Source organism: Mauremys mutica, chromosome 18 (assembly GCF_020497125.1).
Source record: "Mauremys mutica isolate MM-2020 ecotype Southern chromosome 18, ASM2049712v1, whole genome shotgun sequence".
Classification (NCBI taxonomy): Eukaryota; Metazoa; Chordata; order Testudines; family Geoemydidae; genus Mauremys; species Mauremys mutica.
Window position 1 is genome coordinate 8,245,169 of NC_059089.1, and position 26,835 is coordinate 8,272,003.

Consider the following 26,835-nt stretch of genomic DNA (forward strand, 5'->3'; position numbering starts at 1 on the left):
AGACCCCCGCCCCCATTTGTTAGGAGTGACTGGCCCTCAGTGCCGGACCCAGAGGAGCCCAGAGGAGGAGGGCTGGGTGTGTCTCAGCCCCATAGATTATGTAACTGATGGGATGGGTGATCAGAGGGAAGGAGTGGCAGCTGAACACTGCCCAAGGCACCAGGAGGCTGCCAGGCAGGGCTCGCGCACATTCCTGCTCCACCTGACTCTATGCAGAGAGGGGCCAAAGTGACGACTTCCTGTGGGCACATGGGGAGGCTGAGACCAGGCTGTGCTTAGTGGGTGCAGCAGTGCTGGGTCCCCAGCCTGTACCTGGGACTGGGCAACCCAACCCCACGGGAGCAGTGAGCGAGGCCAGGCCAGCAGGGAAGGAGACCGGGGGAGATGGAGGTTCAAGGGCCATAAGGGGATGGTGGGTGAGGGGGAACACTGGGTGGGGAGCACATGTGGAGGGTTTGCTGTCAGATAACACAGTACTACTCCTTAGCACCTAAGATCCCTGCGTGTGTTCCCAGCACTGCACACGTGGTGCTGCGGGAAGGGGAGAACAGGCTGCCCTGGAACGCCCAGAGTTTTACTGGGACTAGCCCGTGGGGTGCACACGGGGTGTGTGTGTGTGTAATGGAAACACATTTTCCACGTGTGTTGGATTCCATTGTGCTACTGAGTGGCTCTCAGGCCTGGCAACCTGACTATTGTCATTCCCCACTGGTAGGGTGGGTAACCCGGACTTGGGGGTTGGCTTTGGCTCTGGGAGCATTGGCCGTGCAGGAAGAGCTGGAGCCAGGAGTAATTGATTTGGTGATGCTCCCTTTGGAGCCAGAATGCAGTTCCCAGAATCCAGTGCAGCTCTCTTGACGGCCAATCTCTGCCGGTAGGTCACAGCGAGCGCTCATTGTCCAGGTCTGCAATCTGAGCTCTCAACACATTGGGCACAAGGAATAGTTCTGTTCCCGATTGTTGGGCCAGGTCCCAGTTCAGGTTTCCAGAGCACACACTCACGGTCACAAGTTCAAAAATTCACTTGCCACAAATATTCTCTAAAATGTACCATTCCTGTGAGCTCTCCTGTCCGGGGACATGTTTGCTGGAACATCAGTGGGACATGAATGCAAACAGGAAGTGAGCACGGCCAGAGCCAGCTAGTGTTGACATTCACATAGGTAGGTCCAGAGCATTGTTCAGTGTTTGCCCAGCTCCAGCTCTCTACTCATGACTCCTCGTCCTGAACATCCACCTCCGTTCCCTGGGTGGAAAGGTGTGTGCCTCTGGTTTGATTTGCCCATGCTCTGCTCTAAACACAGGAGGAACCAGAGCAAATGGCTCCTATTTCTCCAGGGTAGTAGCAGCATTCACACCCTGACCGTTCCTCTGAGCACACTGTGGCTGCTACCCAACCACCAGTGCAGTAAAGACTGAGAACACCGCAAACCTAAAGGCAATTCTCAGCTCACCCTACTGCAGCAGGCACCAGGTTTCCTATCCTGCCATCCCAATCGTGTTAGCCCTGTGAATGGGTGCAGGGACTGCACTCAGCCGCCGGCTGTCACGTTCATACTGGGGGACTGGGCTGGGCAGGCCAGACGGTTACACCCTTCGGCTAACACTGGAGCCCTGGTAATGGAGGGTCGCCCCTCTAGGTGCCTTTGAGGCAAATTAGGAAGCAGAGAGGGGCCTTTCACCTCTCAGGTGCTGGCATGAACCAGGCTGGGTGGGAGCAGTTCCCATCTGCTGCTGGTCAGGGGCAGGTGTGGAAGATGATGGGGGGGGTCCTCAGCCCAGTCCTATTGGCTCTCACTCCATATCAGAACAATTGGCACCTCACTGGCAGGCTCTTGGAAAGAGCTGGAGGGCTCGGGGGTGGAGCCAGCACTCGCCAGCCAGTGCAGATGGATGTTCAGGGAAGTCTTGCTGAAACGTTGGGCATTTCCCCCTTGGTTCCTTGCTGCAGCTCCAAGGAACGTGAGTGGTGCTCATAGTCCCCTGGGGGAGAAGGAAAGGCCCCGCCGCAGGGGAAGGTAACACAATTCTCTTCCAGTGCCCACGACAATGCTTGCCAGCCCTGGGACACAGACAGTACCTCGTCCCCTTGCTGGGCCACCCAGAGTGACTGCAGCCATGGCACTCCCATGCGGGTGGGCTCCTCACCAATAGCAAAGTTCGTTCAGGAGGTGGTTATAGGCCATGGCCAGAGAGCCAAGGAGGAGGCAGATGAGGATGCTGGCCAGGAAGGAGGCTGGGCCGATGAGCAGGAAGAAGGCGTAGTCCCGGGGGTGCAGCAAGCTCTCCTGGCAGTGGCTGAAGGACTCGTTGCCAATGGCCAGGAGGGGATACTGGTTGAGGTGCTCTGGGAATCTGCACAGGATCAAATTCTCCTCTGCCAGAGAAAGACAGACACAAAGGTCAGGCCGGGCCATGGTTCCCAACCTGGCAGCAGCACATGGGAGCTGGCTTGGGCTCCTGCCTGGGCCGGAGGAGGGCAGCGAAAGGAAGGGCAGCGCCAGGGAGGGAGGCTGGGCAGGGCAGTGCTGGGCAGGGTGGGCCAGCAGCCGCGGGGAAGACTTGCAGGCCGGCTGGGTGTGCTGGTGCTGGGCGAGGTCACGCAGGACAATCCAGCATTGGGAGGATGGGGCAGGCTGTGGGCCATGACGGCAGCCCTGCGGTGGGGCAGGATGGCAGCGCTCAGGAGGAGCATGGCCTGCTAAGTGGCCAGGAGCAATTCCCCCCCCCCCCCTCGGTCTTCTCGTAGTGCCACGGGCGCCAGGTGAAATGTGCTGCGCAGAGCTGGGGTTAATTCTGTCAGCCCAACGGAGTGTCATGGAAACATCCCGCCCAGGCTACCGCCTCAACACGACGGCACCGGGAGCGAGTCGGTGCCCATGGTGATACACACGAGGAAGTAAGTCGGGGGGCTGATGGGAGGAGGCTGAACTGGCTCGAAGGCTGAGGAACTGGAGCGGGGTCTGGGGCAGCCGCTCTCTCAGGCCTGGGGGTACGATGCCCACGGAGCTGTGGGGGCGGGGCCTGGGGCAGCCCCTCTCCCAGGGCTGAGGTTATGATGCCCACAGAGGGCGGTGCCACCCCTCAGCTGGGAGGGGGCTGTAGGGACAGATGTGCTCCTCCTGCTCCTGCACCGCAGCGGGAAGGGTGTCGCCATCAGCCGGGGGGGGGGGGGTTCCTCCGCCTGCAGGAGGCAGTGCCGCCCGCCCGCCCACCAGATAGTGCCGCTCGCAGCCGAGGAGCCGGCAGGAACCACACGGCACTATCTGGTGCCCACCATGGGGCCCTGGGGCAACTCCATAAACAGCCTCCCGTCCTCCCAGCCCCGGCTGCACTGGCCTCTCCTCTTCTTAGTGGACTGGGGGACAGAAAGGCGCCAACCTGAAACTCCCTGTAAGGGTTCAAATCACAGAGGCCTGGCACCGGCTGGCGCTCGTTACCCCAGCCAGGCCCAGTCAGAGAGATAACGCGGGGGCACCCTGCTGCCTGGATGGAGAACCCCAGCCAAGTGCTGCATCTGGCCCCTGCCACCCTGAGCACACACGGGCTGTGCAGGGCAAGGGGAGCCGCTGTAGGCTGGGAGACGTCCAGAGCAGAGCGCAGGGCCCAGGGGAGGAAGGGCTGGAGCACAGGGCAGCTCTGGTGGTGCCCCACAGCTGGAGCCTCCCTGGCACTGACACTGCTCCCAGCGAGGGGCTGGCCCCTCACCATTCTCAAACTCCCTATCCTGAGCTGGGGACCCTGGGACGCCCCTCGGCGCCCATGGCAGGAGGGCCTATCCAAAACAAGGGGCCAGAGGGCTCTGCCTGTGCGGAGCTCCCTTCCCTCAGCCCCACGGTCATAGAATCATAGACTATCAGGGCTGGAAGGGACCTCAGGAGATCACCTAGTCCAACCCCCTGCTCAAAGCAGGACCAATCCCTAGGCAGTAGACTGTCCTTGATTCCCCTTTTACCCAGGCTCTGCGGCACATGGGCTGACTCCTTGCGGCCTCGCCCAGGCTTCGCCAGCGACATCAGTGAGCAGGCTGGGGCCACAGTGGGGGTCAGGCCCTGGCCCTCACTCCCTGCTCACTGTGTCCTGCCGGCCCAGCCCTGCTCCCGGTGAGTTGTCACTGCCCCTGCAGAGCAGGGGATTGCAGGGGATGCCCAATACCAGGCCCCGGAGGCTTCGTTCAGAGCAGGGCTGTCACCCGAGGGATTCGTGTGTGACCAGCAGTGTGGTGGAACCATGCAGCCACATCCCCTGCTGCAACCCAAACCCGCCTGCTTCAAGGGGAGGGGACTCCTAGGGAAGCCTCATGTCCACGGACCCTGCCTCTAGCCAAGAGGATGGAATAAATCTGCTGCCGGCAGTGCATGAGATTCACTCGAGGCTCCCTTCTCCCAGCCTGGCCAGCCCTGGGAGCGAGGGAGTTGAGTGGGGCTGGCTGGAAATTGAGAACTCTGCAGCAGAAGGGAAATGAGACCTTGTACAACCGGAGACCCTGAAATAGGCCAGTGGCTGGGCTCTGCCTGACTCGGGGCAAGGACGTCAGCCTGGCTCCCCCACCAGGCTACAAGTTCATAGCACGTGTTCGCTCTGGCCCAATGACCATTGAATTATTTCTACAAAGTGGAACAACTTCAAACAGGAGAGATTGAGAGAGACCAACTGTATGGCCCAGTGGCCAGGGCCCTCTCCCAAGATACGGGAGTGGTGGGTCTGGGCCTGGCCTCTGAGAACGTTGTGTCAGAATCAAGAGGGTTCAGTGAAAAGGAAGCCGGATTGTCCAATGTAGAAAAGGTTTCACTGAAAAATTCCTGCCCGGCCCTAGGCCATGCTGTTGTGCCACCCGTCCAGTCTTACCTTGGACTTTGTCCCTGTTGCCCATGATCCAGAGGAAGAGGGGCTGGATTTCACAGGTGCATGCCCACGGGTTGCCCTGCAGTGTGAGGGAGCGCAAGGCAGGCAGGTTCAGAAAGACGCTGGCATGCAGGGACCTCAGGGCATTGCTGTGCAGAAAGAGCTCCTGCAAGCAGGGCAGTGCTTTGAGCACCTCCGGGGGCAGCTGGCCAAGCTTGTTGGCCCCCACGTTGAGAGTCACTAAGCCTGGGAGAGGCAGGAAGGTCTCGGCCGTGAGCACGGTGAGGTAGTTGTTGCTCAGGTCCAGCTCCCGCAGCGCCCCGAGCCCTGCCAAGGCCTGGCTGTGGACGCTCACCAGGACATTGCTGCGCAGGCTGAGGTTCTGCAGCGCGGGCAGCGAGCGGAAGGCGTGAGCCTTGAGGACGGCAATGTGGTTGTAGCCCAGCCACGCGGCACTGGCGTTGGTGGGCAGGTTGTCAGGCACAACGCGCAAGGCTCGGTAACTGCAGTCCACTTCCCCAGAGGAGCATCTGCAGACGGCAGGGCAGCCGGGGGAGGGGAGCGGGCAGAGGAGGAGAAAGGCCAGGAGAGTGGCCGGGCCCCTCCAGCCAGCCATGCTTAGCTGCCAAGAGCACCACTCAGCTCCCGTTCCCCCAAGTCCTCCTGGCGCCTGCCGTGCCTGACACACCCAGCCTTCCTGGTCCGGCTCAGCAGCCCTCCCAGGTGAGCTCTGTGGGGCGGGGGCAGCCGGCAGGGCGGGAGCCAGGCCGGGGGCACGCGGTGCCTTGCACAGGTCTCGGACCCCCTGCAGCTCTTCGGGCACTTTCCTCCCCCTGCAGAGCGCAGCCTCACCTGCGCTCTGCAAACATGAACCCGGCTGCTCAAAGGCCAGCGGCTCTCCCCGGCTGTGGTTTCTTCAGGGCGGAGCTGCACTTTCTTAGCAAACATTTTCACAGAGCAGATGCTGCTGCCAAGACGCAGAGCCAGGGTCCCCTCCCCCACCCCACAGGAGCCTGCTCCAGGCCAGGTAGTGCAGCAGTGCCACACACAATAACCTTAAGGCCACACCCTTGGGGGACTGGCCAGATCCCCTGCACCCAGCCCATGCTCAGGCCTCTCACAGGGCTCGGGCTGCACTGCCCACCCCAGCTCTCACTGCTCTCCTCGGCCACTGGGCCCGGCCCCTCCACCCACTCCTGGACCCTCTCCCCTTGGCAGCTCTGATCCAGGAACCTGGAGCTGGGGCACTGGGTCCCTCACCTCCTGGGTGAGTGCTCTAACCAGCAGGCTGCACAGTCACACACACCCCCGCCCGGCTTGTGCCCTCGCTGGTGCTCTCACTCTCTCAGTCGCTTAGGCCAGAAAGAGAGGCTGCGAGCCTGAGAATGGCTCTGTAGCCTAGTGGGCAGAGCATGCACCCAGCTCACGGGAGAGCCAGGAGCCAGTCCCCCTGCTCCATGACTGGTTCATTAATTGGCCACATGCCACAGCTCCACCAGGAGAGACTGAGGGAGCCCCACACTGCACTAGGCCAGAGCCCAGTGGCTCATGCACTCCCCAGAGAGGGGCCAGGCCCCTGATCAATTCCCCCTCTCCCCATTAGATCTCCCACACCCCAAGGGAGTACCCTGCCCCCAGGGCTCAAACCTGTAAGGCCAGTCCCCCTGCCTGCCAGATGGGGCCCCCAGCCGAGCGCTCCTGGGCCCTGGTTTGGGACTCGCTCCAGTGGGAGATAGGCACCAGCTGCTCCCTGTTTGCAGAGGAGACACATCGGTGCAAGGGCGTGAGACCTTCACAGACACAGGTGCCGAGGGGGGTTAGGCGCCTGCAGAGTTTCAGCGGGAGTTGTGTGCATCGCAGTGGTGCCAAACCCAGACTTAGGTGCCTAACTCCTTTTATGCACTCAGGCCCTTCTGCCTTCCCCTCCTTCTGGGAGCCCCCCAGACCTCCAGCCCCCAGCAGGGCCGCTGCTCAGTCTCAGGCCAGGGCTCTCAGCCCCGCCTGGAGAGATCCGGGACGGGAGGGGAGGAGCTTGGTGCTCTGCAGTGTCCGTGTGCCAGCCAAGGGCTGGGGCTGCATCCTGAAACTGGCACTTCCTTGGTCTGAAATTCTTTTGAATCTGCAGAAAAGGTCAATTAGCCCCTTGGTGCAGCATCTCCTGCCCCTCACCTCAAGCGCTGAGGTGCCCCCTGTGACGAAGTGGGGCTGTTTTTAATGTTTCCTCTGAATACTGTGTTGGTGCCTCAGTTTCTGGCCGACCCTCTGTCACCTGGCAACTAATGGCCTGGCCCTTCCCCCCTGCAGGGGGCTGCTAAAGGTGTGGGAGAACAAAGAGATCAGGTGACCTCCTGGCCCGAGAAAGAGACAAAGCCCAGCGAGGAGGGGCTGGAGGGGGGGTTTCAGTTTTGGAAGCTGGCTGGAAAGGGAGAGGGACATCCCGACGGGGCTTGGGCTTCCCAACGGGGCTGTGGCCTCCCCGGGGCCCCCAGATGGACCTAACTGAGGGGGTCCTGCTGTCTGTGCCTGCAAGACCTGTCTTGGACTGTGTTCCTGTCGTCCAAATAAACCTTCTGCTTTACTGGCTGGCTGAGAGTCACGTCTGACTGCGCAGTGGGGGTGCAGGACGCGGTGGCTTCCCCAGGACCCCGCCTGGGCGGACTCGCTGTGGGAAGCGCACGGAGGGGCAGAGGATGCTGAATGCTCCAAGGAGAGACCCAGGAGGCGAAGCCGTGTGAGCTTCTTGCCCTGGAGACAGGCTGCTCCGAGGGAGAGGAGGCTCCCCAAAGTCCTGCCTGGCTTTGTGGGGAGCAGTTCCAGAGCATCGCCCGGGGACCCCGTGACACTTCCCACCCTGCTCTTCCCCTCACCCTGGCTCCTAGGCCCGGGTGCTCACTGGAGCTGACAGAAGGCTCAGCTGGAACCACTGCGTCTGCAGCTGGTGCACCTGGATGAGGCGAGGGGCCCCTGCCAGGCTGGTGCCTGGTAACTGTCTCCCTGGATTGCTCCTAGTCTGTCCCTTTAATGTCTCACTAGTGAGTCAGGGCTGATGCTGAGTCCGGCGAAGAGGCTACCTATGGATACTGCTCCCCAGGGCCCTGGACCAGCTCAGCTGGGAGTGGGCTCCTAGTTCACGCAGCTGCGAGTTGCTGGCCCCGCCCCACTCAGACCACAGCAATGGGATGGTTGGGAACATTACATTGAGCCCCTTCCCCCAGCACGTTTACAACAAAACGGCAGCACAGAACCGAATGGGAAAGGGAATAACCGGGGGAACCTTTGCAAGACGAGCACTGGGGAGCCGTCACTGCTCTGCCCTTTCCAGCATTCCCTGAGGCACTGATTGCTCAGGGGAGTTCGCTGTGGTAGATGATTTTAGATGCATTCATTTGATCACGCTCGTCCTCCGAGGTGAGGTTGAGGGACTGTGACACTTTGAACTGCACCATGGATACCACAGCCAGCTCCTCGGGGTCCAGGACGCCCAGGCTGGAGTCTGGAAGGAAAGGAAAGAGAAGACGCTACCTGGGATGATAGGAGCTGCTCCCAGATCGGAAGTGCTCCAAACCGCCCTGCAGAACAGAGCAGGCCCAGCAGACGCCCCTTCCAGGGTCCAGGAGACCAGGAGACAACTGCTGCTCCGGACAACAGCCTCCAACAGCTGGAAATGCAAAGGCGCCTGTGACACCAGGCAGCTGCCCTGGGAGTTCCAAAGCCATCGTGTGCGGCCCAGACCCCGGCGAACACGTCCTAGCCAGGGACTGGGCACAGCCTATTCCTACCACTGGCTGCTGCTGCCATGTGCTCACTGCTGGCCTGTCCAGCACAACAGGCTCAGAGGACTCCCTGTCCCTGGAGAAGACTTGGGTGTAGCTATGCTGGGGCCTGCTCTTCTGTCCTGCCACGGGTAGCCCTAGCTCCCACCGCCATCATGGCCGACTTGTGCTGGCTAGCATGGCCGATGCCTGGGGAGAGCTGGTGGCTGTGTGGCCCCTGTATGCTCACAGGAACTGTCGGAGACCCAGAATCCAGGCCCTGGAGTCAGGAGGCTCAGGATTGGGTGGAAGCATTGGAGACAACAATCTGCACTGGCTACTGCTCTGATCTCCCCTCCTGGAACACCCCTCTGGAACGCAAGGGGCTGCTCCTGGGCCGTTACCCGTTTGCTCATTCCTAAGGGGCATGGGGGACAGACTCTGGCACAGTGTGACACTGAATAACCATAACTATTTCCCTATGTTAAGTTCTCCTCACGCCTTCTATGGGTCATCTTAATTATCACTTCAAACGTTTTTTTTCTCCTGCTGATGATAGCTCATCTCAATTGATTAGATTCTTCCTGTTGGTATGCGTACTTCCACCTTGTCATGTTCTGTGTATGTATAAGTATCTCCTGTCTGTGTGTTCCACTCTATGCATCCGAAGAAGTGAGCTGTAGCTCACGAAAGCTCATGCTGAAATAAATGTGTTAGTCTCTAAGGTGCCACAAGGACTCCTGTTCTTTTTGCAGATACAGACTAACACGGCTGCTACTCTGAAACCTGAATAACCATGGGTCCCTGTGGCCAGGACCTGCTGCTCCCAGGCTGGGTGGAGCCACATTTGGAAAAAACCCTGAAGCCTCCTGACTTTGACAGATGGGCTGCCATGGGCCAATGGGCTTTAAGCAAAGAGGCCGCACAGCTGGAGCAGGTCTCCCTGTCTCCCATCCTGCTTGGGGAGGTGGAGCATTTAGCAAATCTGCCAGCCCCTGAGCCATAGAAGAGGGTGCTACCGGCATCCCGGGCTGACTGTGACCAGCTAGCTAGGTTTGAAAGGTGCTGCACCCTGTCTTCACTAGTATCTAGACTCCATTCACTAAATCACACTAGCTAGCACACTTCTAACGACCTGCTCCTTCCCTCATCCAGACGTGGGCAGTCACCCCCAGACAGTGCAGGAGGGGACAAGCCAGGCACCCCTTGCTTGCCAAGGTCTCACAGACCCACAGGCCGCAACCTTCTACCCCTGGGGACCCTGCAGGCTGGCTGCCCCTTCCCTGGCTGCTTTCTGGGGCTGTGTCTCCATGGAGGGGGATTTGCATCAGGGCTTTTTGCACCAGTTGTCAGATGAGCCAAAGGCAAAGCAGGAACGCTGTGAGCTTTCCAGGTGGGGGAGACGGGAGAGTCCACCAGGGTGACTCTAGCATCTCAAAGCCTGACGAAGCCAGAAGATTGAGCTGGGAGGCTTCTCCTGCTGCCCCCTGCCATGCCAGGGCTGGAGGCACAGCCCTGCCCTCAGTGCTAGGAGAAGCTGTGGTACTCGGCATCTGCTCCAACCTGGGGCACAAAAGCACCCAGCTAGGCCATGGGCGATGAGGACTCACCAGAGCAGAGGGGCAGACAGAGGGAGCAGTTGCTCCGGGCCGTTGTGTGGCGACAGTAGTCAACGCAGCGCTGCACAGGGACACCACACACTGCAAAGAGACATGAGTGGCTGTTATCCTCTCCCCAGAGAGACAACCCCCCACCAGACCCTGCGTGACGAACGCCCCAGCACCGCCCTGAAACCTCACAGTCAAACTAGATGCGACAGACAGCAAGAGCCAGCCCTCCGCAGCGCTGCCTGTTCCCTCGGCCTGTTTTCCTGTCCAGGTGTGGGGTTTTGTATCCACCGCCTGTTTCCCCCTGCAACGGGGGGTGGGATGGGGTGGTGTGCACACGATTGTGCATGCACGAGTGTAACTTAATCCCCTGGCAGCCTGCAGGGGCATCACCTCCACCTAGGGTGGCCAGACAGCAAGGATGAAAAATCGTGACAGATTGTGGGGGGTAACAGGCGCCTATATACGAAAAAGCCCCAAATATCAGGACTGTCCCTATAAAATCAGGACATCTGGTCACCCTACCTCCACCCACAAGGGCACCTGTATCGAACGCCCAGGACCCTGGCCCCCCAACAACGAGCTCCTGAGAGAAGTGGCTCCAGGCCATTCCCTTGGCCAACAAGCAGTCGGGTAGCTGAAGAACGCCAGCCCCAGAAGGCGGCGCTCCAGTCCCTGGGGAGGGTTGGGTTTGTCTGCAAGTGATAATCCAGGGCCCCGCTCTCGGCGTGGGGCGTCGTCCTGGACTCGGCTCAGGCCCTCATGCTCTGACTGGGTGGTGCTAGCCCGAGGGTCCTGTCAGGACGCAGGCAGCTCCCGCTCCAGCCTGCTCTCTTCAAGGCTCTGGAACTTGGCTGCGAATATCTTGCCCTGGGAAGAACTGGCATGAAAGGAATCACATCGCCAGGAGAGAGAGACTTGGGAATCTAATCAAAACGTCACTTCTTCTTAGGCACCTGTGCACACACATGCTATCACACACACTCACACGTGCGCGCGCACACACACACACGTGTGTGTGGACATAATGTATGCACCCCCCCCACACACAAATACACATGCACACTCACACCCACACACGTGCACACGGGCTCAGCTGGGATCCAACAGGGGACAGTAACCGGAATGGCAGAACTACAGGGGGCGCAGCGGGTGAGCTCCCCAGCTGCTGGCTGGTCAGTGGCCCGTTGCTGCTGTTTACCCAGCTCTGGCAGCGAGCTCGCTGAGACGCTGAGCAGGACACAGGGCTCCAGGCTCCACACCATCCATGCTGGCTGCAGCTCACGATTCAGGGCTGCCGGGCCATGGCACAGGGCAGGACTGCACCACAGGCATAAGGTCTCTGGGGTAGCGCTGCCCCTTCCCTCCCAACACACCCCGTCCTCCTGTTTATGCCAAGGGCAAGGGGGCAGCTGGCACAGAAAGTGTCAGGGCCTCTGCTACCAGCTTTACCCCAGCACGGAGCCCCCCACCAGTGGGCAGGAGAAGCACCATTGTTGGCATCTCAGCAGAGAGGCCCAAGACTCACTGAGCGATTGCACGGGAGGGGTGAGTGCAGGGTCTGAGGCACATTGCCAGCTGGTGGGGGGGGGGGGTAGCTGCTGCTGCCCCCACCCCTGCTGGACCTGTTCTGTGAATAAACAGAGACCAGGCTGCAGGCTCTCAGCTGACACTGGCACTGCATTCGCCACAAGAACCCCCCGGCCGGGCCCTGAGCCGTCACGGTCACGGGGAAGGAGCTCTGGGCACCAGCAGGAAGGGGACTGGCAGATCCATTGTATCTGAGCTCTGGACACCAGCGAACAAGACCTGGCCTACAGATCTGTGGGGAATCACGGGATCCATTCCTCCTAAGGGAGATCTTCCCAACCATTCCACTCAGAGAGTCCAGGGAGAAAAGTACATTGACAAACAAATGCCTCACATCCTGCCAGCCCTCCTGCAAACAACACCGAAGGGCGCAGAGCAGGAACCAGTTTAATTATCCTGACATGCCAAGAGCTTGATTTTATTATTCTGTCCTACAGCAAAGCTCGGATTTCAACACTAATCCCCAGCCGGAATGCGCCACGTGACTCCCACAGCACAGCCCAGACCTGCCCCGGTCACGCACAACTCTGGGGCCCACAACACAACCCTCCCCTGCCCCAGCCACGCACAACTCTGGGGCCCACAACACAGCCCAGACCTGCCCCGGCCACGCACAACTCTGGGGTCCACAACACAACCCTCCCCTGCCCCAGCCACGCACAACTCTGGGTCCCACAACACAACCCTCCCCTGCCCCAGCCACGCACAACGCTGGGGCCCACAACACAACCCTCCCCTGCCCCAGCCACGCACAACTCTGGGTCCCACAACACAACCCTCCCCTGCCCCAGCCACGCACAACTCTGGGGCCCACAACACAACCCTCCCCTGCCCCAGCCACGCACAACTCTGGGGCCCACAACACAACCCTCCCCTGCCCCAGCCACGCACAACTCTGGGGCCCACAACACAACCCTCCCCTGCCCCAGCCACGCACAACTCTGGGGCCCACAACACAACCCTCCCCTGCCCCAGCCACGCACAACTCTGGGGCCCACAACACAGCCCAGACCTGTCCCGGCCACGCACAACTCTGGGTCCCACAACACAACCCTCACCCGCCCCAGCCACGCACAAATCTGGGGCCCACAACACAACCCTCCCCTGCCCCAGCCACGCACAACACTGGGGCCCACAACACAGCCCAGACCTGCCCCAGCCACGCACAACTCTGGGGCCCACAACACAACCCTCCCCTGCCCCGGCCACCGACAACACTGGGGCCCACAACACAGCCCTCCTCTGCCCCTGCCACGCACAACTCTGGGTCCCACAACACAGCCCAGACCTGCCCCGGCCACGCACAACTCTGGGGCCCACAACACAACCCTCCCCTGCCCCAGCCACGCACAACACTGGGGCCCACAACACAGCCCTCCTCTGCCCCAGCCACGCACAACTCTGGGGCCCACAACACAGCCCAGACCTGCCCCAGCCACGCACAACTCTGGGGCCCACAACACAACCCTCCCCTGCCCCAGCCACGCACAACTCTGGGGCCCACAACACAGCCCTCCTCTGCCCCAGCCACGCACAACTCTGGGGCCCACAACACAGCCCTCCCCTGCCCCAGCCACGCACAACTCTGGGGCCCACAACACAACCCTCCCCTGCCCCAGCCACGCACAACACTGGGGCCCACAACACAGCCCAGACCTGCCCCAGCCACGCACAACTCTGGGGCCCACAACACAACCCTCCCCTGCCCCAGCCACGCACAACTCTGGGGCCCACAACACAGCCCTCCTCTGCCCCAGCCACGCACTACACTGGGGCCCACAACACAACCCTCACCCGCCCCAGCCACGCACAACTCTGGGGCCCACAACACAACCCTCCCCTGCCCCAGCCACGCACAACTCTGGGGCCCACAACACAGCCCAGACCTGCCCCAGCCACACACAACACTGAGTCCCACAATACAGCCCTCACTTTCCCCGGACACACACAACACTGGGTCCTACAACACAACCCTCACCCGCCCCAGCCAGGCACAACTCTGGGGCCCACAAAACAGCCCAGACCTGCCCCAGCCACGCACAACTCTGGGGCCCACAACACAGCCCAGACCTGCCCCGGCCACGCACAACTCTGGGGCCCACAACACAACCCTCCCCTGCCCCAGCCACGCACAACTCTGGGGCCCACAACACAGCCCTCCTCTGCCCCAGCCACACACAACTCTGGGGCCCACAACACAGCCCTCACCTGCCCCAGCCACACACAACTCTGGGGCCCACAACACAGCCCAGACCTGCCCCAGCCACGCACAACTCTGGGTCCCACAACACAGGCCAGGTAGGGTTGCCAACTTTGGCTGGATGAATTCCTGGAGGTTTCATCACATGACATTATCTTTAATTAAAGATTAATCTTTAATTCCTGGAAACTCCAGGACAATCCTGGAAGGTTGGCAAAGCTAAGTCCAGGCCATACACAACACTGGGTCCCACAACACAGCCCAGGCCACGCAGGACTCTGGGATGGTGATAGTGACTCTGAAATGCTCAGGGAGATTAGAGAGGCTATTAAAATACAAAACTCAATAATAATGGGGGATTTCAACTATCCCCATATTGACTGGGTACATGTCACCTCAGGAAGATATGCTGAGATAAAGTTTCTTGACACCTTAAATGACTGCTTCTTGGAGCAGCGAGTCCTGGAACCCACCAGAGGAGAGGCAATTCTTGGTTTACCTTGATTTAAGTGGAGCACAGGATCAGGTCCAAGAGGTGAATATAGCTGGATCTCTTGGTAATAGTGAGCATAATATAATTAAATGTAACATCCCTGTGGTGGGGAAAACTCTACAGCGGCCCAGCACTGTAGCATTTAATATCAGAAAGGAGAACTACACAGAAATGAGGAGGTTAGTGAAACAGAAATTAAAAGGTACAGTGCCAAAAGTGAAATCTCTGCAAGCTGCATGGAAGCTTTTTAAAGACACCATACTAGAGGCTCAGCTTAAACGTAGACCCCAAATTAAAAAAACATAGTCAGAAAACCAAAAAAGAGCCACCATGGTTCAACAACAAAGTAAAAAAAGCAGTGAGAGGAAAAAAGGCATCCTTTAAAAAGTGGAAGATAAATCCTAGTGAGGAAAATAGAAAAGAACATAAACTCTGGCAAATGAAGTGTAAAAGTATAATTAGAAAGACCAAAAAAGAATTTGAAGAACAGCTAGCCAAAGACTCCAAAAGTAATTGCAAACATTTTTTTAAATACATCAGAAGCAGGAAACCTGCTAAACAACCAGTGAGGCCACTGGACGATCGAGATGCTAAAGGAGCACTCAAAGACGATAAGGCCATCGCAGAGAAACTAAATGAATTATTCACATCGGTCTTCACTGTTGAGGATGTGAGGAAGATTCCCAAACCTGAGCCATTCTTTTTGGGTGACAGATCTGAGGAACAGTCCCAGATTGAAGTGTCATTAGAGGAGGTTTGGGAACAAATGGATAAACTAAACAGTAATAAGTTTCCAGGACCTGATGGCATTCACCCAAGAGGTCAGAAGGAACTCAAATGTGAAACTGCAGGACTACTAACTGTGACCTGTAACCTATCATTTAAATCAGTTTCTGTACCAAATGACTGGAGGAAGCTAATGTGATGCCAATTTTTAAAACGGGCTCCAGAGGTGACCCTGGCAACTACAGGCCATTCATTAAATGGATTAAAAACTGGCTAACTGATAGGTTAGAAAATGTAACTATAAACAAGAAATCTTTACTAAGTGGGTGTGTTTCTAGTGGGGTCCCACAGGGATCAGTTCTTCGCTCTACACCAGTGGCTCTCAAACTTTTGTACTGGTGACCCCTTTCACACAGCAAGCCTCTGAGTGTGAACCCACTTATAAATTAAAAACACATTTTTATATATTTAACACCATTATAAATGGTGGAGGAAAAGTGGGGTTTGAGGTGGAGGCTGACAGCTCGTGACCCCCCATGTAATAACCTCGTGACCCCCTGAGGGCTCCCAACCCCCAGTTGGAGAACCCCTGCTCTACACTATTTAACATTTTTATCAATAACCTAAAAGAAACAAACTCATCACTGACAAAGTTTGCAAACAACACAAACTTTGGGGGAACAGTAAATAAAGAGGACGGGTCACTGATTCAGAGCGATCTTGATCACTTGGTAAGCTGGGTGCAAGCTAACAATATGCATTTTAATACGGCTACATGTAAACGTATTTGTCTAGGAACAAAGAATGTGGGCCATACTGACAGGGTGGGGGACTCTAGCAGAGACACATATAACACAAACCAATGGCTGGAAGTTGAAGCTAGACAAATTCAGATTGGACATAAGACCTACATTTTTTAACAGTGAGAGTCATTAATCATTGGAACAATTTACTAAGGGATGTGGTGATTCTCCATCACTAGCAATTTTTCAATCAAGACTGGGTGTTTTTCTAAAAGCTCTGCTCTAGGGATTATCTTGGGGCAGGTCTCTGGCCTGCGTTACATCGGAGATCAGGCTAGATGATCACAATGGTCCCTTCTGGCCTTGGAATCGGAATCTAAGCCCACTGCTTCTTGTTCTACCTTCAGTGGACACGAAGAACAATTGATCACAGTCCTCTTTATACCGGCCAGCTTAGCTAAAAACTCTTGTCGGGTCCCCCCACGTCTTCTTTTCTCAACACTAAACATACCCAGTTGTTTTAATCTTTCCTCACAGGTCATGTTTTCTGAACCCTTTATAATTTCTGTTGTTCTCCTCTGGACTCTCTCCAATTTGTCTCCATCTTTCCTAAAGTGCAGCACCCAGAACTGGCCACAGGACTCCAGCTGAGGCCTCACCAGTGCCAAGCAGAGTGGGGCAAGCACCTCCCATGTCTTAGGGCAGGTCTACACACAAAACGGTGCAGCAGCGCAGCTACACTGATGTACCTGCACTGCTGTAGTGCTTCAGTGAAGACGCTACCACACTGATGGGACAGCTTCTGCCACTGGCATAGTTCATCCATTCCCAGAAGAGGCGGTAGCTATGTTGACAGGAGAAGCCCTCCCATCGACACAGTGCGGTCTATAACGGGGGTTAAGTTGGTATAACTGTGTTGCTAAGACGTGTGGATTTTTCACACCCTTGAGCAACGTATTTATATTGATGTACATTTATAGTGTAGACCTGGCCCTGCATACGACACTCCTTTTAATACACCCCAGAATTATATTACCCTTTTTTGCAGCTGCATCACATTTTTGGCTCATGATCAATTTGTGATCCAGTATAACTCCCAGGGCCTTTTCAGCAGTGCTACCGCCTAGCCAGTTACTTCCCATTTTGTAGTTGTGCGTGTGATTTTTCCTTCCCAAGCATAGTACCTCACACTCATCTTTGCTGAATTTCATCTTGTTGAACTCAGACCAATTCTCCAATTTGTCATGGTTGTTTTGAATTCTAATCCTGTTCTCCAAAGGTCTTGCATCACCTGCCGGCTTGGTGTCATCTGCAAATTTTGTAAGCACACTCTCCAATCTATTCTCCAAGTCATTTATGACAATAATGAATAGTACCAGACTCAGGCCTGACCCTGTGGGGCCTACTACATACGTCCTCCCAGTCTGACAGCAAACCATTAATAACTATTCTGAGTCTAATCTTTCAACCAGTTGTGCACCCACCTTATGGTCATTTCATCTAGACCACATTTCCCCTCGTTTGCTTATGAGACCATCATGTGGGGCCGTGTCAACAACCTTACTAAATTCAAGATATACCACATCTATGCTTCCTCCCTAGCCCCTGGCCAGTATCCCTCTCAAAGAAGGAAATTTGGTTGTTTGGTGAGATTTGTTCTTGACAAATCCATGCTGGCTATTCCTTATAACCCTATTATCCTCTAGGTGCTTACAAACTGAATGTTTATGGATTTGTTCCAGTATCTTTTCAAGTACTGAAGTTAGGCTGACTGGTCTATTATTCCCCAGATCCTCTTTGTTCCCCTTTTTATAGACAGGTGCTATATTTTCCCTTCTCAAGTCCTCTGGGACCTCACTCATCCTCCAGAAGTTCTCGAAGATACACCGCTACCTCGATATAACGCCACACGAATTTGGATATAATGCAGTAAAGCAGTGCTCTGGGGGGGCGGGTTTGCACACTCTGGTGGATCAAAGCATGTTCAATATAACACGGTTTCACCTATAACGCGGTAAGATTTTTTGGCTCCCAAGGACAGTGTTATATCGAGGTAGAGGTGTAATTGCTAATGGTTCCAAGATTGCATCACCTAGTTCTTAAGTATATTAGGATGAATTTCATCAGGCCTGCCAATTTGAATACATCTAACTTATCCAAATATTCCTTAACCTCTTCTTTCCCTATTTTGGCTTGTGTTCCTTCCCCCTGGTTGTTAATATTAATTACCTTGTGCATCAGGTCACCATTAACCTTTTTAGTGAAGACTGAAACAAAATTGGCATTAAATACCTCGGCTTTCTTGAGGTTATCCATTGTTAGCACGCCTTCCCTACTAAGCAGAGGACCTACACTTTCCTTTGTCTTTCTCTTGCTCCTAATATATTTAAAGAACCTCTTCTTATGCTGTTATGTCCCTTGCTCGGTGTAAGCCATTTTGTGCCTTAGCGTTTCTGATTTTGTCCATACATGCTTATCTTTGAGAAGTCATGGAAGACGGGAGAGATTCCAGAAGACTGGAAAAGGGCAAATACAGTGCCCATCTATAAAAAGGGAAATAAGGACAACCCAGGGAATTACAGACCAGTCAGCTTAACTTCTGTACCCGGAAAGATAATGGAGCAAATCATTAAGCAGTCAATTTCCAAACATCAAGAAGATGCTAAGGTGATAAGTGACGGTCAGCATGGATTTGTCAAGAACAAATCATGTCAAAGCAACCTGATAGCTTTGTGGATAAGCCAGGGTAACTAGCCTTGTGGATGCGGGGAAGCGGTAGGTGTGGTATATCTTCACTTTAGTAAGGCTTTTGATACTGTCTCGCCTGACCTTCTCATAAACAAACCAGGGAAACGCAACCTACATGGAGCTACTATAAGGTGGGTGCAAAACTGGTGGGAAAACGGTTCCCAAAGAGTAGTTACAGTGGTTCACAGTCATGCTGGATGGACATAAGGAGTGGGGTCCCGCAGGGATCGGTTCTGGGTCCAGTTCTGTTCAATACCTTCATCAATGATTTAGATAATAGCATAGAGAGTACATTGATAAAGTTTGTGGATGATACCAAGCTGGGAAAGGTTTCAAGTGATTTGGAGGATAGGATTTAAATTCAAAATGATCTGGGCAAACTGGAGACATGGCCTGAAGTCAATAGGCTGAAATTTAATAAGGACAAATGCAAAGTACTCCATTTAGGAAGGAACAAACTGGGAAATGACTGCCTAGGAAGGAGCACTGTGGAAAGGGATCTGGGGGTCATAGTGGACCACAAACTAAATAAGAGTCAACAGTGTAACACTGTTGCAAAAAAAGCAAACATCATTCTGGGATGTATTAGCAGGAGTGTCGTAAGCAAGACACGAGAAGTAATTCTTCCGCTCTACTCCGCGCTGATTAGGCCTCAACTGGAGTATTGTGTCCAGTTCTGGGCGCCACAATTCAGGAAGGATGTGGACAAATTGGAGAGAGTCCAGAGAGGAGCAACAAAAAGATCTAGAAAACATGAGCTATGAGGGAAGATTGAAAAAATTGGGTTTGTTTAGTCTGGAAAAGAGCAGACTGAGGGGGGACATGATAACAGTTTTCAAGTACATAAAAGGTTGTTACAAGGAGGAGGAAGAAAAATTGTTCTTAACCTCTGAGGACAGGACAAGAAGCAATGGGCTTAAATTGCAGCACAGGAGGTTTAGGTTGGAAAAATTTTCCTGTCAGGGTGGTTAAGCACTGGAATAAATTGCCTAGGGAGGTTGTGGAATCTCCATCACTGGAGATTTTTAAGAGCAAGTTAGACAAACACCTGTCAGGAATGGTCTAGATAATATTTAGTCCTGCCATGAGTGCTCGGGACTGGACTAGATGACCTCTCCAGGTCCCTTCCAGTTCTAGGATTCTATGCTTGTGCTATTCTTTTATAATCTGCCTTAGCAATTCATCCCTGTTTCCACTTTCTGTAGGATTCCCGATTAACATCCCCTATGGAATGACACACCCCAAGGCTCCCGCCACCCCCAACCCCTTTTCTCACCTCACCAGACCAGGCAGCAGAAGGGCCAGGGCTCTCACCTTGGGCTGCCGACACCCGGACTCTGCCACTGCAATCACACGCGGGTCGCTCTTGGGGGGCAGTGTATCTATGACAGCGCAGGCCGCTGAACCCCTCAGCACAGACTGCAACCGAAGAGGAGAGGATGCTCAGCAGAGCGCAGCAGGCCATAGGCTGGGTGAACAGATCTAGCCCTTGGCACCCACCCAGCCCCCTGACAGCCTTCACAGAGCAGAGCAAGCGTCGCACAGAGGGTGACCAGATGGGACACACGGGGTGGGGGGGGTGAGTCCTGCCGGCGGAGCAAAAAAAAAAGAAGCGCCAGCAGAGAGGGAAAAATAAAATAACGGAGTCCCGCCGGCGGGGCGGGGGAGGGGAGAAAGAAAATAAACGGAGTCCCGCCAGCAGAGAGATAGAGAGAGAAAATAACCCGGCGTCCCAGAGTCCCACCGGCACAGGGGAAAAAAAATAAAATAAAAATAAAAGCGGAGTCCTACCAGCACAGTAAAAAAAAAAAAACCGGAGTCCTGGAGTCCTGCCGGCAGAGGGGGGAAAAACGGCGGAGTCCCGCCAGCGGAACAAAACCAAACCAAACAAACCAGGAGTGCGAAATATCAGGACAAATTGCGTCCTGACCAAACATTGATCGGGAGGCGGGACAAACACCTGAAAATCGGGACAGTCCCAATTTTATCGGGACCACTGGTCACCCTGGTTGCACAAATGGGTTAACAGACTCATCCTGCACCGGCCCCAGGACACAGGGCACGCTGGGCCTGACTTACACCCCATGGGGCTTTGTAGAGGTACAGAATCAGCAGGGCATAGGACCTCCCCAGCCATGCCCCCTCCCTCTCCCTCCCCCCAATCCCCAGCGCCCACCCTGTCTCTGCCCTGCCCCCAGCCTGCCCTGGAGCACGCCCTGTGCCAGAGGCCGGGATACAGGCAATGCAGCAGCCCCCCTGTACCAGGCTTATTCCCAGTTTACCTGCCCTGCGGCCCAACAGTGAAGCTAGGGCGGGGAGGAAACTGAGGCACTGATTGATGGGCCTGACTGACCCAAGTCACACAGCAGATGAGTGGCAGAGCTAGAACTAGAACCCAGGTCTGCTAAGTCCCCAAGCCTGCTCCTCCCCCACCCTACACCAACACCCGGGCACTCCCCTTGCCTGGGTGTCAATGACTCGGCAAGGAGCCAGGCAGGGTAGGCTCAGGCCCACAATGCCTTGCTCTCAGCACGAGGCCATGCTACCGCTTTGCAGATATGAGGCTGGGAGGCCTTTGGGTGGGGATCTGCTCTTACTGGTCCATATGTAGAGTGTGGAGTTGGGTCGGGAGATGATGCCAGCCGTGGAGCTGATCAGGTAGACGCCCGTCCCAGCCTGCAGAACGGCTGCGCACACGCTCCTCTCACGGAGGCACTCCTGCTTGGCCTGCTCCAGGCTCTCGGCAGAGGGGTGTAGGAATGCTGGGTCTCCCACCACGCCCCGGCCAGGCTGCTTCACAAACCACTCGGTAGCTGGGGGAAGCAGAGGGTGAAAAACAATTTCTCTGGGTCTCTCATGAAACACATGTGCTGTCAGACACACAGCTGCGAGCCACGGCCTCCTTTCCACTCCGCACAGCCAGCAAATGCCCTGCACTAGACCCTCGCGCCCCAGTGCCATGGCGCTGCTGGACATGACGGTCCCGCTGCAGGCACGGCAGGGCACGTGACAATGAGCAGGAACAGAAACCCGCAGCCACCCAGGAGTTCCGAGGTGTCGGTGTGTCCCCAACAAGCCACAGCCAGCTTCAAACCCCAGCCACGGCTAAAGCCAAAAGGGGCGGCAGGGAATGGGCAGCGCAGGAGGATGCTCTGGGGCAGGAGGAAGTGTAAGCAGGTGTGCTGCTGCACCGGGAACCGGCCTCCAATAAACGCCCTTTGGGGCTGGATTCACTGCCTCCACCCAGCCAAACAGCAGGGCCACCTTTCCGCACGGGACTAGCCATTGGTGGGGCCTCCGTTGTGGGTGAGACACATGACAGGGGCTGAGCACCCACCCTCAGAAACTCACGGCTCTTTTTCCAGCCACCTCCTGTCATGCTTCCTGTGCTGGGGCTGGAGGGCAGGGCTCAGAGCCAGCTCCCCCGCCAGGGCAGACTAAGGGAGGTGGAGGAGGGACAGGATTGGGCCCAGTGCTGTCCCACTTTCTGACTGGGACACATGGCAGGAGCCTGTGAGGCGGCGTGAAGGAAGCGGAGGAGAAAGTAGCTGCTTCCAAAGCGGGGGGGGGAGCACAAACGCCCCCGGGGAGTGGGGGGCAGTGATGGGAAAGGGGGCACCCAGCCTGTTCTCCCACCCAGACTGTGCCAGGGCTCTCAGCTTCCCCCCGGGCTCAGCAGGAACAGGGGCTGCTAATTCTGCCCGAGACGTGACATTCTGGAGCAGAACGTGACCCTCCGTCCCAATCCGGCACATGCTCAAATTTCAGTTTTATTCGGATTCCTCCTGCTGCTGCCCCTCATTGAGCTCTTCCCCCGGCCAGCGCTGGGCGTTGCTGGGAACAGGGGAACAAGGACATCTGTTTGGAAGGTGAGGCGGATACACCGTGCCAGGAGAATTGTGATCTAGTCTGTGTACTCCTTGCTATTGCTACAGACACAAAGGAAGGGGTTATTAAGACGACGTGCCAAATTGTTACCGTTTGGCTTTAAGAATTTAATTCCTTGCAAAATTACAAGTAATTAAAGATCAAAGGCGAGATACTTTTTGTGACTGCCATGGTGCTAGGGGTTATTTTCAGCTCAGATTTGATGGTTTGATGGTGGCTATAAGGAAGATGTTTCTAAAGAAGATGTAATTACAAACTAATTACCCATAAACTAGGCCTTCCCAAGCTTAGGAACCTGTTTTTAAACTCTGCAGGTTCCTTCCCAGGCATCCCAAACCCCCTTGGCTTAGTAGTGCTCCTAGACAAGTGGTCGTGTGTGTGGGTAGGGGGGAAGGATCTGGAGGGCAGAGCTCACTGGGGTGCACCTGCAGAAAGAGGCTGCTAAGGGGCTGGAGGAGGCAGCAGTTCTGGCGAGCTCCTAAACTCTGCAGGAATAGAGAGTTGCACTCCTGGAGAGCTCAGAAATTTCACTTGAGCCAGCCCCCTGTGAGCTCTGACAGAGCCCGGCCCCCAGAGGCAGGTCAAGGGACAGAGAAGCTTTATACAGTAACTCCTCACTTAACGTTGTAGTTCTGTTCCTGAAAAATGCAACTTTAAGCAAAACGATGTTAAATGAATCCAACTTCCCCATAAGAATTAATGTAAATGGGGGGGTTAGGTTCCAGGGAAATTTTTTTCACCAGACAAAAGACTATATTATATATATATACACACACAGTATAAGTTTTAAACAAACAATTGAATACTGTACACAGCAATGTCGATTGTGAAGCTTGGTTGAGGTGGTGAAGTCAGAGGGTGGGATATTTCCTGGGGAATGCCTTACTGCTAAATGATGAACTAGCACTCGGCTGAGCCCTCAAGGGTTAACACGTTGTTGTTAATGTAGCCTCACACTCTACAAGGCAGCACGAATGGAGGGAGGGGAGACAGCATGGCAGAGAGAGACAGGGACACACACCCTGTGTGTGAGAAAGCTAGATGTGCATTGTCCCTTTAAGTACGCTGACCCCACTCTAAGTACATTGCCTTTTTAAGTAGACTAGGAAGTTGAGACAGCAGCTGCTTCCAGCAAGCTCCCTCAGTCCTGAGCTCTGTTCTGTCACCCACACCCCTGCCGCTCTATGGAAATGGGGTGAGCAGGGGGGACTGGGATACTAGGCCCCCTTTCCCCCCCACCACCCCAGGCAAGCAGGAGGCTCCTGGGAGCAGCTCCCAGGCAGAGGACAGGAGCAGCACATGGCAGTGGGGGAGGGACAGCTGAACTGCCGACAATTGATAGCCTGCTGGGCAGCTGCCACACAGGGAACTTAGGGGAGCGGGGAGCTGATGGGGGGGCTGCTGGTCCACCCTGGTTCCAAGCCCCCACCAGCTAGCTCCAACCGGCTGCTCTTTCTTCAAGCAGTGGACAAAGCAGGTGGCTGCCAAACAACGTTATAAGAGAGCATTACACAACTTTAAACGAGCATGTTCCCTAATTGATCAGCAATGTAACAACGAAACAACGTTAACTGGGACGACTTTAAGTTACTGTACAACAAGTTAGAGAAGACATCACAAAAGAAGGACCTCCCTGAATCAAGGAGAACCATTCGAGTCCTGCCCAAAGCAGCCCCACGTTACTCCTCTGGCCACTGACCAGACACAGGACCTTGGCGAGCGATGGCTGGGGCCAGGGAGGACACTGCACTTCCACTGGAGCGGCCTTTGCAAGCTGGGAGGCCAGCAAGCATCTCTCTGCAGTTCTGCTGGGCTGGGAGGGACTAAAGTCATGTCTGTTTGCTGGCCCCAGAGGGAAATGAGCTGGGGGATCCCTGTCCTGTTCTCTGTCCAGCCCTACAACGGACGCTGCTTTGCCCACTTACTGGCAGTCATAATGGCAGGGCCAAGGACCAGCTAGGCCAGAAAGAACAGGCCCCCCTGTCAGCCCCCTCCCATGGCAGGGGAGGGGGGAAGGAGGGAAGTTCCCACGGCCGAGCCCAGGCTGCACCTGCTCTGGGGTTAGCTAATGGACTCAGTCCCCAGGGCTGTCAATGCAGCGGAAGTGCTGTCCTGCTCCTGGGAAAGCCAGCGTGGGGCTCAGGCTCTGGCTAGTCCCTTACCCTCGCTGCACTTGCAGATGAACGGCTTTCTCTCCTCACAGCTGGCATCCGTTAGAAGTCCGCTTGCTGTATCCAGCCACACACAATCCTTCAGGCCGCCGTCCGCCAGGTCGTCTCGTAAGTGCCTTCCCCAAAACATAAATGAACAGCGGGGCTGTTACTGTGTGGCAAGGCGTGGCCAGCCCCAGCACTCGCCTAAGCCCTACGCCCAGCGTTGCTGACCACCCCTTCCTCTCAGCAGCCTAGCTCCCCTGGCCTGCTCAGAGGGGCTTCTCTTCGGGTAGGAAGGTGGGAACTCCCAGGAGGCCCTGGCACAGACCTGCCCTTACAGAGAGAAGTTGGGTTATGCTGTGTCTGATGCTCCCTGCAGCACAGTTGAAACCTGTGGCAAAAACACATCTCTGCAAGGAGCAGTTGAGGCACCAGGCAGCACCCTGCACTCCCCGCTGGAGAGGCAGGTAGCCTGACTGGGGGGCCATCTACTGGCCAAACTGTGAACTGTCACTTGAAAGGAGATAGGGCCTTTGCATGATGCTCTGTACAGAGTCACAGATTCCAATGCCAGAAACCGGCACTTGATCAGCTAGTCTGCCCTTCCTGCAGAGCACTGGCTGGTGCGCCGCCCCCGAATAATCCCTAGAGCAGAGCTTTCAGAAAAACATCCAGTGATGACAAATCCACCAAGCCTTCCTGGGAAATTGGGAGGCTGCGTTGCACTGTATGTCAAGAATGTATGCAACACACACACTCCCACCGCATGGACCTTTGTCCCCTTCTAGTGGCTAGATCACATCTAGCGATTTAGGACTCTGCCCCTGCTCTGAGCTACCAGGAACAGCCCTTTCCTTCAAGTGGCAGAAACTGGTGCTTTTAGATCTCGAGATCCCAGGTTCATTTCCTGCAGGTGTCCCAAACAGGGCTACACTGCCTGGAACCACCAGACCACCCAGCTCCCAGAGCCAGGCACAGAACCCAGGAATCCTGACACCCAGTGCTTTAGTGCTGGCTCACAAATAGCTGCTCCCCGCACAGGATAACAGCAGGCCTCTCCCAACGGTTCCTCCTCTAGCTGCAGTGGGTGGAGATCTGGGCTGTGTATCTGGAGGTTATATGTTCAAACTTGGCTAATGGCCTGTGTGGGGCAAGACCACTGCTTGTGGGTGAAGAGAGCAGAAGACTCGCCCTGTGTGAGCGCCACACGGGTCAGAGATTGATCGAACTGACGTCTCTCTCCAGAACACAACTTTGCTCTCCTCGGTGGCACATCAGCACGGGGGGGGGGGGGGCTGGCTGCCTCAGGGTGTTGCTAATGAGCTACAGAGCCTTCCACCTGCAGGGGATGTGTGTGACTCCAGCCCACATCACAGAGATGAACAGATCTTCCCACCCAGTGGGCATTTGGTGGCCCCTAGCTGGGATGTTTGCTGGGTCTCAGTCCCAGCTCCCATGTCATTAACAGACGGCAATAGCTTAGCAGCAGTTCACAAAGGAGGGGAGACTTCTCTGGATAATGAGGACGTTATCCCATTTGATGGCTGGGCACAACATTTGGAGATAGAAACCCCCATGCTTCAGTGCAAGAGCCAGAACCCACTGCGGGGATTTAGGAAGAAACTTTTCTGAGGGGAGGTTTACTCCCGAATTGCCTAGTGGGGGGTTTCAAACGCCTTCCCTGCAGGAAGTGTCTTGTCCTGGCCACTGTCGGGGACAGCACACTGGACTAAATGGACCGGCGTCTGATCCAGCCTGCTGATTCCTGTGTTCCTCTGCCTGGCCAAGACTTGTACAGGCCCTGCCGTAACAGCTTTCATGTAACGTCCATGTCAACAAGTATCAGGAAAGCCAAGTGCTCACTCCGCGAGCTGCCTGGTGATGGGATCGCGTGTAGTCCATTGAAATACGGATTCATCCGTCTGATCATTCAGGCCTGTCCAGAAGGCACCCCTGAAGTGTGAACATACCCAGTCCTGGAAGGAAACGGGACAGTCTCAGGACTGAGGGGCAAGACATCCTCTTACACTCCTGTGTAGGGTAACCAGATGTCCCGTTTTTGACGGGGTAGTCGTGTATTTAAGCCCTCC

At 55.8% G+C, this 26,835-nt stretch overlaps 2 protein-coding genes across 8 annotated transcripts in view; both read right to left on the bottom strand.

Moving 5' to 3' along the window:
• Positions 1–2,144: 2,144 nt before the first annotated feature.
• On the bottom strand, positions 2,145–6,304 carry LRRC26 (leucine rich repeat containing 26). Its single transcript, XM_044993092.1, has 3 exons — positions 6,273–6,304; positions 4,849–5,678; positions 2,145–2,377 (listed from the first exon to the last, which is right to left on the bottom strand). Exons 1-3 carry the CDS (start codon positions 6,302–6,304, stop codon positions 2,145–2,147), a joined length of 1,095 nt encoding a protein of 364 aa, XP_044849027.1.
• Positions 6,305–8,025: 1,721 nt separating this feature from the next.
• The window catches only part of LOC123352472, a 66,609-nt gene continuing 47,799 nt past the window's right edge, over positions 8,026–26,835 (bottom strand). For 6 of the 7 annotated variants that reach the window (XM_044992637.1, XM_044992636.1, XM_044992640.1 and 3 more), the window contains 6 exons: positions 26,609–26,721; positions 24,755–24,879; positions 21,302–21,517; positions 20,019–20,123; positions 10,208–10,297; positions 8,026–8,338 (listed from right to left, as the gene is read on the bottom strand). In XM_044992637.1, the coding sequence (XP_044848572.1) occupies positions 8,190–8,338; positions 10,208–10,297; positions 20,019–20,123; positions 21,302–21,517; positions 24,755–24,879; positions 26,609–26,721 (798 nt within the window). In that variant the 3' untranslated portion in view covers positions 8,026–8,189. Of the gene's footprint in view, positions 8,339–10,207; positions 10,298–19,980; positions 20,124–21,301; positions 21,518–24,754; positions 24,880–26,608; positions 26,722–26,835 lie in introns of all 7 variants that reach the window. The other variant, XM_044992635.1, reaches the window with a different exon arrangement.